Below are 12,837 nucleotides of genomic sequence, written 5' to 3'. Positions count from 1 at the left end.
CCAATGAGAAGAAATAAAATACATCTGTTATATCACCTTTACTTCAAATTCCAGTTCAGTTCATCTTTAATTATGCAGGTTGAGAGTCGTTCTGATGGTTCTAAAACACTTTTTGGGTCGTTTGGTGGGTGCTTCGTCTCCCCCTAGTGCTTCTCCGCGGAAAAACCGAATATGCAACTTTCTGGTCCCGGACCGAAGAAATCCGGATGTGACTCGGCGGAAGGCCTCGAAAATGTAGTAAGATTGTAGTTTCTAAGAAGACTGCAAAACAGACTCCGACTTGGCTTTGTTGCTGCTGAAATTGTAAGTAGCCTACCCTTGGGTGAACTTCGTTTTTGTAATGTGGTTTGATAGTCTCTTGAACGATGTGTTTGCTCGACCGTTTTATTGTGAGCCCTGTATGTGTTTAGCTTGGTTTCTTGATGGCTAGCTCGCTAGCTAGTGGGGGTTTAGCGTAGCAGTCACTTGCTACCGAAGCTGCAGGGGGAGCTATGTCATGAAAAATGCGAGCCAAAATCTGGGCGAAAACCCAGAAACAGCGAAGGAATAACCAGACTTGCATAGGGCTTCTTTAAATCTATGAATAAATACCAGATAGTTTTACTACAACTATCATAGTAAGAGAGATATCCCTCATCAAAGTCATGTTGATTCTTGAGTGTAAGTCTCTTAAAGTTAGTCATTTCCCAAGGGTATGTCAGCAGCACTTAGCCTAGAAATCTAGACGCACCCTAGCGGCAGCAAATTACATTTGCTTCCAGGGCTAGTCTAGCAACTCTCCGTTGGCTTGTGAGCTCGAAAAATTAAACTTCTATCAGGCCAATCAAATCGTGTATAGAGTCGTTAGGTGGGCTTAACATAATGATTGATGGCAGAGTTGCAACGTTTTGGCTTGAATTCCCTGCTACTTGAAAACAAAGAAGATGGATGTTGCTGTTGGCCAACAGTGTGACACGAGTTAAGCTTGTTTTAAAATGGCAAAGTTTGAACTAGCCAACTAGCTCCGCTGGTGGGAAACGCATGGGACTCATAGCGCTGTCCTATTGCGTGCAGAGGGAATCTGAAAGACAACCGATTATCCCGCCCCTCGGACTGAGCACTGCGAATGGTGAGTACCCAGACCCTACATTTTAATGTGGGTCTGGCTCGTCAGGCTAAGCGACACTAGTTCTGTGGGTTAAATACAAAAGATGAACTTCTCCTTGACATTATTACCAGAGCTGGAGAGCGTCATCCTCATCATAGTGAGCGATATGAATGTCTCTCTCCTCGACGGAGTCCCCGCTGAACGTGAGCTCTACTCTCTCCTCATCATGCTTCTGCTCTGTGTGGTTCAGACACTGGTCAGCAGACACTCTGCAACGCAGCCTTTATAGACACACACACACACAGACACACACACAGGTCAGCAGACACTCTGCAACGCAGCCTTTATAGATACACACACACACAGTGTAAGCAGAAATGGGGTTGTGTGTGTGTCTATATAAAATAGCAGTGCTATATAAAACAAAGTGCCGCACACAAGTACCATAGTGCTGCACACACACACACGTACCCTGTGAGAGAGAGAATGCCTCTGAGGAGATGTTGAGACTGCTGGAGGATGTGAAGTCCCTCCTCAGACAGAGTGCCATGGCCCTGCTCCCCACAGTACAACCTGAGAACACACACACACACACACACGCCTGTCAGACAGAGTCCCATAGCCCTGCTCCCCACAGTACAACCTGAGAACAGAACACATAGTATCTTAGGACTACTGGTGTGGGTACCTGATCTGCATGAGTTACCAGATCTGCATGATACGTCATAATAGATGATGTGTCGCCACCTCATCCGTCCAAAGTCAAGAGTAGAATTCGGCTGGGTTAGAAGCGTAGCTGCTCAAGCTATGCCTGATCGATTGAGGTGGACACTGTCCCTTTGAAACATCGGGATGGAGGTTGTTATGCGTTACATTCCCCATGCCAATGTCCCTGATGAACGACGCCACCACCTTATTGACGTTCCTCCTGGACCTATGGTTGAGACGGCCAGGGGCGTCACAGGTTCCTCTCATCCAGACTCTGCGCTCACAGATGTCGGAGAAAACAACATGGGTTCCTGAGAATAGAGTCATCACCAATACAAGATCATTTCTGATCTTTTTGATAAGCTTGGTGTACCCCAAGTCATTTCCTCCGGCATGGATAAGGAGAATCTGTGGCGCATCCTGTCGCCCCTTTTCTGCCTCCAGCAAGGGTAGCACATGGTCCCACTTCGTCCCCCTACGACCAAGCCACTCCACCTTACAGGGGATAGAGAGGTTAGGGACCCCTTCAGCCATGGCATGACGCTCAAGCCAGTAGATCCAAGAAGTACCAAGTATCCAAATTGTGGGCAACTTCTCAGACATGGTGAAATAGTAAGAAGGTAATGGTTAATAACACTGATTTATGTGCTTTGCATTTCCCTTAATTGACGAAAGATGTACATGATTGGATCAAACAGGGTGTGTGTCCTGGCTATTGGTGTGCGGAGCGTTCCAACTATAGTAATTGGGTCATGCTATGGATCATGTCATATAAGTAACTGCAGCAAAAGTTTATTCTTCCCACCGCTCTCAGAGTAGCACTTGCATTGCCAAAAGCAGTTCTCCTCAGCCAAAAACTATACTTTCTGAAAGATGACTCTTGGATATCGCCTTGAATATTTGTCGTGGGAAACAGCAGATCACCACCCTACAGCTAACAACAACTCTCCACCGATCAAGGTAAGTGTCATTGAATTACTTGAATTTACCATAACAATTGCTTGATAACATTTTGAAGTTACACAACTGTCACTTCTCATGAAAACAACGTTAATCAGTCCTTTGGTCTTTAACATAAAGTAATATTTATGTTACCCTAGCATAACGTTAACGGTATTTCGGGAGAAGAAATGTAAGTAGTGGCTAACAGTCTGCGTAACGTTCATTTATGAATGGGATTTCCATCACTCGATCGAGAGTCAATCTTACAGTTGTGTTTTTTACATGTATCGGGAGAGGATATACATGTGTGTTTTTTAACCTTTTCCTCAGTTTATAGCTAAGCGCCACGGTTCATTAGTAGCCCCTCATTTGTGGTCAACCGTTTGCGCGTAAAGCGACGAGCTATTAGGACTTACGCTTGCAGGAGGGCCTTTACGGATCCCAAGTGCGACATGCGAACTGTCACTAGCCGCCTGGTGTTGTGTTTCGGTGTGTCTTTCTGCCTCTGCCCAGGTCACGTTTTTTTATATTCCAGGTTTAATTGGGCTACCGACTGTGTGTGCTGCGCTTGCAGGAGGGCCTTTACGGATCCCAAGTGCGACATGTGAACTGTCTCTAGCCGCCTGGTGTTGTGTCGTGATGGAGAACCACCATGAGTATGTGTGTGTTACCATGCTGTATATATAACCATTATCTTCAGAGTTTGTCTTCCAGTTTTTTGTTTCTAATAGTAACACTCCTGCGATTTTCGCATAGACCTCTGTACCAGGCAGCCACAGCACCACACTCTTGGGGGCATGCTTGTCCTTGTCAATGATTGTCCTAATTTTTAAATTTCATTTTACCATTATTAACATTGTTTTTCGTCATGTTTTGTCCTACTTACACCCCACTCGTGGCCTGCACCTTGACGTGGTGAGTGGGCGTTTCAACACAGGTCTTACTCCCATGTCCCTATGGAGTATGGAGGTTAACTGGCACCATAACTTGATGTAAAAAGAGCAAAGAGAGAACTAAAGAACTAAAGATGCCAAGGTATTCATCTCTGTGAAAACGTCTTAAACTGACTTTCTATGTATTATACTCTCTAGGTACAAGTTATCTGATGTTGTGACTTTCTTGAAGAAGTAGTGTCATCTCAACTCACTGGGCAAAGGTAATGTTCTGAATATTATTAATTATAATATGAACAAGAGACCCTAGTAAGAGTATTGCAATGCAAGTAGAACACTCGATTGACTTGAATGGGATTTCCCAAAGTTCTACGGGTCCTATTTTTTGTGTGTGCAGTGAAGGTATAATGATGCAATGATTATGATACGATGTTAGGTATAAATATGTGCGTGAGGAACAACTGATTGTCTCTTGGGTGCACAGACTTTGTCTCTGTATCCTGATTGCCTGATGCTTATGAGACCTCTTTGCACAGAGATTAATAAACTACTAACGAGAAAGACTTTATTTCATTATTTATTTCAGACTCTCAGTATTTATAGACATTTAAGCTAAATTTCTTCCACAGTTTTTAAAACCGGTTTAAAACACTGATTGTTTGTTGATTTTATTTTTACAGGTTGACAGGCCTCAATGGACAGTGAGACAGTGGTTTACCTTTGGACTGGCACCGACCAGACATGGACACTGAAACTTGATTTCTCTTAATGAATATCTTTACAAGATACAACACACATTGTGAAACACTTTACAAACTAATAAACATGTCCACTGTTGTTTTCTCTGGAATTGATTTGTTTGACATTTGTGGTAATGGATTTCCAAATGTATGGACAAGCTACATTTTACTGTTTATGTGTGTAATCAGCTGATATTAGAAAATATGTATTTTAGAAATGTATATGTAATTGGAAGCAAACAAAGGTAGCCTAGACATCATAGTATTATAAGAGTGCTGTGTTTAAACTTAAGAAAACATTGATTTAAACTAAAGTTACTTAAAGTAAGATTCACAGAAATTAATTTAATTTGCTGCCCATTTTATTCACACATGTATAGTTCGTCAATTTCTTTACTCTGATTTGGTTTTGCCGAGGGTTAACGGAATTTTAATGTCCAATATACCTGTCAGGATCCTGCCTGGATGTAGTGACTTTGTTGCCACCCTGGTGGCCATTTTGTGTAGTGTCCTGTGTGTGCTGTGTTTGCCTGGTTCCCCATGTGCTTTGTGTTTACCTGCTTGTCACCTGTCTTTGTCTCCGCCCCATCTCCTTATTATGACCGCCGCGCAGCGAAGCGGCGGTCATATAGGTTTAGTCAGATTTTTTTTCTTTTTTTCTTTTCTTTTTCGCATGCCCAAATTTCCGTCAATGATTCCCGGGACACTGAAAGACCGGGGTACACGAAACTTGGTGGGCATGTAACCCCACATGGATAGCATGGAACCATCGTTTTTCGTTTTGATCTGTAGCCCCCCCCCCCCCCGCTGGACTGGACCCCCCATCGGTAGGGCAGACACAGTTTTCTGTGAATATCTCGAAAACCGTAGGGTTTAGGAGGACCATTTTTTTTTTGTATGTTGATCTCAAGGGGCCATGTCAACCCATTCCATAACCACTCATTTCATGTATAGCGCCACCTAGTTAAACACAAAAAAGTAAAAATGAGGTGTTGTAATTGAAGGTATCTGTGACCTAACATAGTCAAAACTGCACGAAATTGGAATTGTAGGATCATTATGACACCCTCTGTATGCACGCCAAGTTTTGTGGAATTCCGTTCATGGGGGGCCACACAATAAATTAATTTATGTTACTATACACCAACTGGCCTGTAGGTGGCCGGAGACAGTTTTCTGTGAATATCTCGATAACCGTAGGGCCTAGGAGGTCCACCTTTTTTATGTATGTTGGTCTTAAGGGGGCATGTCAACCCATCCCATTACCACTTATTTCATGTATAGCGCCACCTAGTTAAAAATTAAAAAGCAAAAAATTAGGTGTTTTCATCACAATATCTCTGGCTGACAAGGTCAAAACTGCACGAAATTAAAAGTGTAGGATCATTATGACACCCTCCGAATGCATGCCAAGTTTTGTGTACTTTCGTTCATGGGGGGCCTTACAATAAAATCATTTATGTGTACATTTAGTGACGTACACCAACAAGGATTCCCGGGACACTGAAAGACCGGGGTACACAAAACTTGGTGGGCATGTACCCCCACATGGATAGCATGGAACCGTCATTCTTCGTTTTGATCTGTAGCCCCCCCCCCCCCCCCCCCCCCCCGCTGGACTGGACCCCCCGAAAGGAGGGTAGGGCAGACACAGTTCTCTGTGAATATCTTGAGAACTGTAGGGCCTAGGATGACCAATTTTTTCCGTATGTTTGCCTCCAGGGGTCATGTTAACCCATTCCATGTGCACACATGTGCATAAACAGATACACACGCACACACATACATTTACAGTAATCATACGTATAATAATAATAATAATAATAATAAAGCTTTATTTGTATAGCACCTTTCATACACAGAATGCAGCTCAAAGTGCTTTACATTTGAAGCATGTAACACAATAATAGTCAGTCATTATCAATCACTTTTCTTTGCTGTTTATGATATACTCAGCAACATATCAAAAATATAGAAAATGACGTCATAAGACTGGCAGCCTTAACCCTCTTACCCCCCACAAGCACGCCATATGGCAACTGTGGCAAGGAAAAACTCCCATATTCCAGGAAGAAACCTTGAGCAGAACCTGACTTAATAGGGGGAGCCCATCTGCTGCGCCCTCCAATAGTAGCAGATGTAGAATAATCTGAAAATGTAGTCTACAGGATAAAATGAGTTAACTAAAGGCTTTCCTGTACAGGTATGTTTTCAGATCTTTTTTAAAAATATTTACTGAACTCGCCTGCTTGATGTACAGAGGCAGGGTGTTCCATAGTTTGGGGGCATAATGGATAAACGCAGCTTCTCCACTTTGTTTGTGGAGCACTTTGGGTACGATTAAAAGATTAGAATTGGATGATCTAAGTTTCCTTTGTGGTTGATAAGATATTAAAAGCTCAGAGATATATGAAGGTGCTATGCCATTCAGAGCTTTGTAAGTAATTAACATAACCTTAAAATCAATTCTATAGGAAATAGGGAGCCAGTGCAGTTCAGCCAACACAGGGGTGATGTGTTCTCTCTTCTTAGTCTTAGTTAAAAGTCTAGCCGCAGAGTTCTGTATGAGTGCCAATTTCTTTAGATGTTTTTTGGGAAGACCAGTGAAAAGTGCATTGCAGTAGTCTAACCTGCTAGTGATAAAGGCGTGAATTAGTTTTTCTGCATCTTGTTGAGTTAAAAAGGGCCGCACTTTGTCAATGTTTCTCAAGTGGAAATAGGCTGTCTGAGTAACTTTACTGATATGGGGCTTAAAACTTAACTCTGCATCTAAGATGACACCGAGGCTTGTTACTTTTGGTTTGACCTGGTGTGCCAAGTTCCCCAGATTACTAAGAATAATATCTCGCTTTAGTTTTGGTCCAACCAGAAGTACCTCTGTTTTGTCATCATTTAGTTTCAAAAAGTTTTTGCTCATCCACTGATTAATGGAGGTTAGGCATGCAGTGAGGGAGCAAAGGCCATCTGGGTTAGTTGGCTCCACAGAAAGATACAATTGGGTATCATCTGCGTAGCTGTGGAAGTTTACATTATGTTGACTTATGACGTTTCCCAATGGAAGCATATATAGAGAAAATAGCAGGGGACCAAGGCAGCTCCCCTGGGCCACACCAAAAGGCAAGTCTTGTTTTTCAGATACATGATCTCCTAGACTGATATAAAAATCTCTGCCAGTAATGTAGGTTTGAAACCAGTTTAGAGCATTATCAGAGAGACCCACCCACTTCGCAAGGCGGTGAATTAGGATGCTATGATCAATGGTGTCAAATGCCGCACTCAAATCCAGAAGAATAAGGATTGAGACTTTGTTTGAGTCGGTAGCTAGTCTGAGATCATTGACTATTTTTACTAGAGCCGTTTCTGTGCTATGATTTGATCTAAAACCTGATTGGAATTTTTCAAGGATACTGTTTTCGTTGAGGAAGGTATTTAACTGATTACAAACAACTTTTTCAAGTACTTTGCTCAAAAACGATAGATTTGATATAGGCCTGTAGTTGCTCAGATTGGTATGGTCAAGATTTGACTTTTTAAGTAAAGGTTTCACAACAGCGGTTTTAAAAGCAGTTGGAAATATACCTGTTTCTAATGAGGTATTTATTACCTTGAGAAAAAAGGGAGCTAAGCCATCATATACTTTTTTGAGGAATGTAGTAGGGATTGGATCTAAAACACATGTTGAGGAGCCGGTTTGAGTTATAATTTTACCAAGCTCAGATTGAGTAATAGTGCTAAAGGACCTTAATTTTGGGGGGCTGTTTTTGGGTGTACTTTCAAACATATTACTTGTGTTACCAATAGCCTCCCTTATAGAAATGACTTTGTTTTTGAAGAAGTCTGCAAATTCTTCGCATCTTAGAGAGGATGCCTGACTGAGTGTATCAAAAGGTGTTTGATGCAATAGCCTATCAATGGTAGAGAACAACACCCTAGAGTTTCCACTGTTTTCAGCAATTACCTTAGAGAAGTGGTTCCTCCTCTCATTCCGAATAGCTCTATTATAATTTGCAATTTTTTCTTTTAGAATGGCACGGTGAACCTGTAACTTAGTTTTTCTCCATGTTCTCTCAGCTTTCCTACATGATCTTTTTAGATCATGGATATTTTCGTTCATCCAAGGTGTCAGTTTGCTACAGGGCCTTTTTTTAGTCTTTAAGGGTGCCACTCTGTCAAGCAGAGCGCCTAATTCACGATTGAGAGCCTCTACCATTTGATCAATGGGATGATGTAAAATATCTAAATTTATGGAGTCTATAAGAGCTATGAACTGCTGTTCTGCTCTAATGTCCAAGAGTCGCGATTTGATTGCAATTTCGGGATGAATTTTTGGAGTATGTAGTACAATATTAAAAGATACACAATGATGATCAGACATATTTATATCATTTACTGATAAGTCTGTGACTTCTATCCCTCTGGAAATGACTAGATCGAGGGTGTTGCCAAGGTTGTGGGTGGGTCCTGTAACATGCTGCTTTAGCTCTAAACTGTCCAACACATTAAGGAACTTACTGGCTTTAGCATCAGTTGTCTTATTGACATGAATATTGAAGTCGCCATTTACAATTATCCGATCATAGCTAGTGATGATGAGCGACATAAGTTCAGAAAACTGGTCGAGAAAGCCAGTCCATAGTTTAGGAGGGCGGTATAAGGTTAATAGAAGTACAGCTGGGTCAGCCTTCAGAGTGAGGGCAATATACTCAAAGGAAGCGAATTCGCCAAAGTTGACTCGTGCGCAACTATATTTGTTTGAGAGAATGGAGGCAATTCCACCACCTCGTTTGCCTTGTCTAATTGAGTGGAAGAAATTATAATTTGGGGGACAAGTCTCAACAAGAACAGCTTCGCTGTCTGAAGTCAGCCAGGTTTCAACAAGAAACAGAAAATCCAATTTTTTTTCACTAATAAAATCATTGATTGCAAAGGTTTTGGTAGTAAGTGCACCTATATTTAGTAAACCCATGTTAGCTGAAAATGCCTCTGGCTTTTGAGGAATATGCTGAGGTATGGAAAGAATATTTGTTAGGTTTCTAGTTTTAAATTTGTCTTTTCTTTTTACTATACGTTGGGTAGAAATCAACGTTGGAATAGAACTATGAGCATAAGTCATGCTATTGCATGACACAGCTTGATCTATGGTAGTAGTATTGTATGTTACCCTGCAGAAAACATTCTCAGACTCATCCACATGTATAATGCCATTCGAATCAATACCTGGGTATGACACATACTCACACAGTAGACATATGTACGCATGCATGCACATGCACAAACACACATACGCAGGCAAACACACAAGCACGCACATACACACACACACACACACACACACCCACACACATAAACATAAATTTGTACACGCACACATGCACATAATTCAAGAATTTTTCCCGTCATCTACTCCCTGAATTTTTGGTCATTGATTCCCGGGACACCGAACCACCGGGGTACATGAAATTTGGTGGGTATGTAGCCCCACTAGACTTTTACGGAAAAATTTCATGTCGTCCCCGGGGACCACCACCACCCCCCGACCCCCCGGGCTGGGCCCCCCGAACCGCAAAAAAAAAAAAAAAACAGTTTTTCCTAAATAACTACCTGAACCATGGCACTGAGGATGAAGAATCTTTTATGGTATGTTGGTCTCAAGGGCCCACATCAACCTGGCTCATAATCACTCATTTGTGATTTGCACCCCCACCCCCCGGTAAAAAATGAAAATGCAAAATTATTCTGCCCCTATCTTCAGTTAAGATGTTCAGAACTGCACCAAATTTTATGTGTATGATTGACCTGGCATTCTCTGGGGGTATGCCAAGTTTCGTAGAATTTCATCCATGGGGGGGGGGGGCTAAAAAAATTAGGTTATGTGTACATTTAGTGACTGTACACTCATTGGCCTGTAAATGGCGGTGCACACATATACACATGCACACACACAGGCACCCACATACTATCGGTATTAGAACGGCCGATACATAATTACAAATTCAGTAGGGTTAAAAGAAAGCCAAAATAAATATTCATCATCATGGCTGCATTTTCAGTATTGGCGATAAGTAGTCGTTTGTCCACTAGATGGCGCATCGTTGCAGTGAGACGTAATTTTGTTGGAAGTTAAAAGTAGGTTGGAAAAAACAATGGACGCTTCCTACAAGGACTGTAATTTACCGCAGCGGACATCTAATAAGGATAGGACGATGTTCACATGAAGTGTAATTCCCATTTCTTCTTGAAGCCGAAATAAATCTGAGGATGTTTATCGGACATGCTTGGTTTTTACTGCAGGTACGTTAATCTTGTAATATCAATAAGGACCTAGGTAATGTTACCGTTAGCGTTGGTTGAGTGATGGAGGCATTTGATTGATTGCATTTGTAGAAAACTATAAATGCGGTTATACCAAGCAAATTGATAGCAGCACTGTTTGTATCTTTCGACTGTCATTTATTGCACGTGCTACAAAATCATTCTGTGCAATGGAAGATTTACCAACGTTACACCGGTCTGATACAGTTTTGCCTATACATGCGTGAGACTGAGATGCCTGTTTATTTTGTTTTAAGTGCGTGCATGGTGTGAGAGGGGAATCGATGTGCTTTGATTACAGCTTGGTAGTTGTAGTCTTGTGAAATTAAAAAGCACGTGTGAGTGAAGTATCCAAACAATGACACCTTCATTTCATTATGGCTGCTTTAGCAACACACCTTAAGCTACTGTGTAGTGGGTCCCATTTAGAAGTGGCTACTTCATTCGCGCTTTCCTTGACTCATGGAGCTGCTTGAATGTTATTACAATTTTTCGCCACGATATGACAGTTTAAGTCCGCTTGATACTGTAAGGCGTAAGCCATTGGTTTCCAAAGGAGATTTTATTTGTGTCGCCAGCATAGCCTATTGGCAATTTATGTTGTAAATAGGCCTACCTTATAATCCTACCTGTAGCTTAGGGAAGCTAACAGCTTTCTATTAGGATCTAGTTTGTTAGTTACCGTTTTGTCATAACTCCCTGATGCATTTTTGCATTTAGAATAGCCAGAGCGTGTATATCTCAATCGGAAAATTAAACAATATCGGGTGCCTATGGACTAGGCTGGGTGAACCCAGCCTGATCTGCCCGCTATTTATTTTTTGATTTCTTAAAAGATTGAGCTTGGTCTGATGAAAGCCAGACTAGCCATGGACCTCAGTTACACAATGCAAGGGAACATGAATCAGCCTATATTTGCACGAACAATAACGGACAAAAGCTCTTCAACTTTGGCCCGTTAAAATGTGTATGAACAGTCTAGCGACGCATTTCATCAAGGCCCATTTGGACATTTGGTCAGTTATTTGCACCACTGGTTAGATGTAAAACAGCATTTCGTTTCAGACTACTGTTACTTAATTTGTGCATTAACAATAACGTTTCAGAGTACTGTTACTTAATTTGTGCATTGACAATAAAGTATTACATGAACTAAAGATGACTAAAATCTTATGTAGAAGAAGAAACATTCACAAAAAATCCATCCATCCAACATGACCTTTGTTTTTGATAGCTGTTGAAAACGGCATGGAACTGACAGAGATGTTTTTGTTTATAAATACATAAAAAATAAATAAATAAATAACATTATGCTGATACCTTTTGCTTTTCCCAAATACAATGTAGCCTACAGGTGTAAGTGACCTTTCATCAATCCAGTTGCAATGGATGAACTGTGATGAACTGCCCTACTTGTGATTGTTTAGAGATGTTAAAGGTTTTATAACAATGCTACATCTTCTTTGGCTATTCTACAATCTATTCACCTTTTCAGCACCAGTAGGCTACTCTCTGTGCAGCCGCACACACACACTCAGGCATGCCAAACAAGCATACACAAAAGTTTCAAGAGTGGGGGATGGAGTAAAATATGGAGACAAATTGAAGTGTGATTTATTTTCGCGGAACAGATGTACAGGACTGAGCGGCGGTCATATTTTGTACCGCTATGGGGTACATCTAGTTTGATCTGTGTCCTGTCTTGTTAGTGTTCCCTCCATTTCTGCTTCCACACCTGTTCCCTGTTATTGTCTCGTTGATCTCGTCCAGTCCTCTGTTTTTTTGTTAATTGGTCTGTGTATTTCTACCCTCCTGTTTCTCTGTCCTTTGTCGGATCGTCTCTCTGTTCACCCTGTCGAAGTCCTGTCCGTAAGTTTGTCCTTCAATAAAGTGTGTTTTTCCTAAATTCTGTCTGGAGGAGTCTTGCACTTGGGTCCAATCTGGCATTCCCTGACAATATCGAGGGTCTCGTTTTAACCTCATGTCAGGTAGGTGGGTTGTGCCCATACCGATTCACTGATGAATGTTGTCAGGTCATAAATATGTTTCTTCTAGGACTGTCAAGCGATGATAAATATATATAATTAGGTGGCAGTGCAGGATAAGAAATAGCAGAGCCGTATATATTGACAGGCTAGAAGTTTGCAATTTAGGA

General features: G+C 41.5%; 1 protein-coding gene across 1 annotated transcript in view; it reads right to left on the bottom strand.

Moving 5' to 3' along the window:
- LOC121693302 (NACHT, LRR and PYD domains-containing protein 1 homolog) overlaps positions 1 to 12,837 on the bottom strand; it is a 48,867-nt gene that overhangs the window by 3,556 nt on the left and 32,474 nt on the right. Inside the window, exons 14-15 of the mRNA XM_042072631.1 lie at positions 1,559 to 1,660; positions 1,216 to 1,368 (exon numbers count right to left, since the gene is read on the bottom strand). Coding sequence (XP_041928565.1) covers positions 1,216 to 1,368; positions 1,559 to 1,660 — 255 coding nt within the window. The remainder of the gene's footprint in view (positions 1 to 1,215; positions 1,369 to 1,558; positions 1,661 to 12,837) is intronic.

This window comes from Alosa sapidissima, chromosome 19 (genome assembly GCF_018492685.1).
Source record: "Alosa sapidissima isolate fAloSap1 chromosome 19, fAloSap1.pri, whole genome shotgun sequence".
Taxonomy (NCBI): domain Eukaryota; kingdom Metazoa; phylum Chordata; class Actinopteri; order Clupeiformes; family Clupeidae; genus Alosa; species Alosa sapidissima.
The sequence above is the reverse complement of the archived record's forward strand: the minus strand, read 5'-3'. Positions and strand labels throughout refer to the sequence as shown.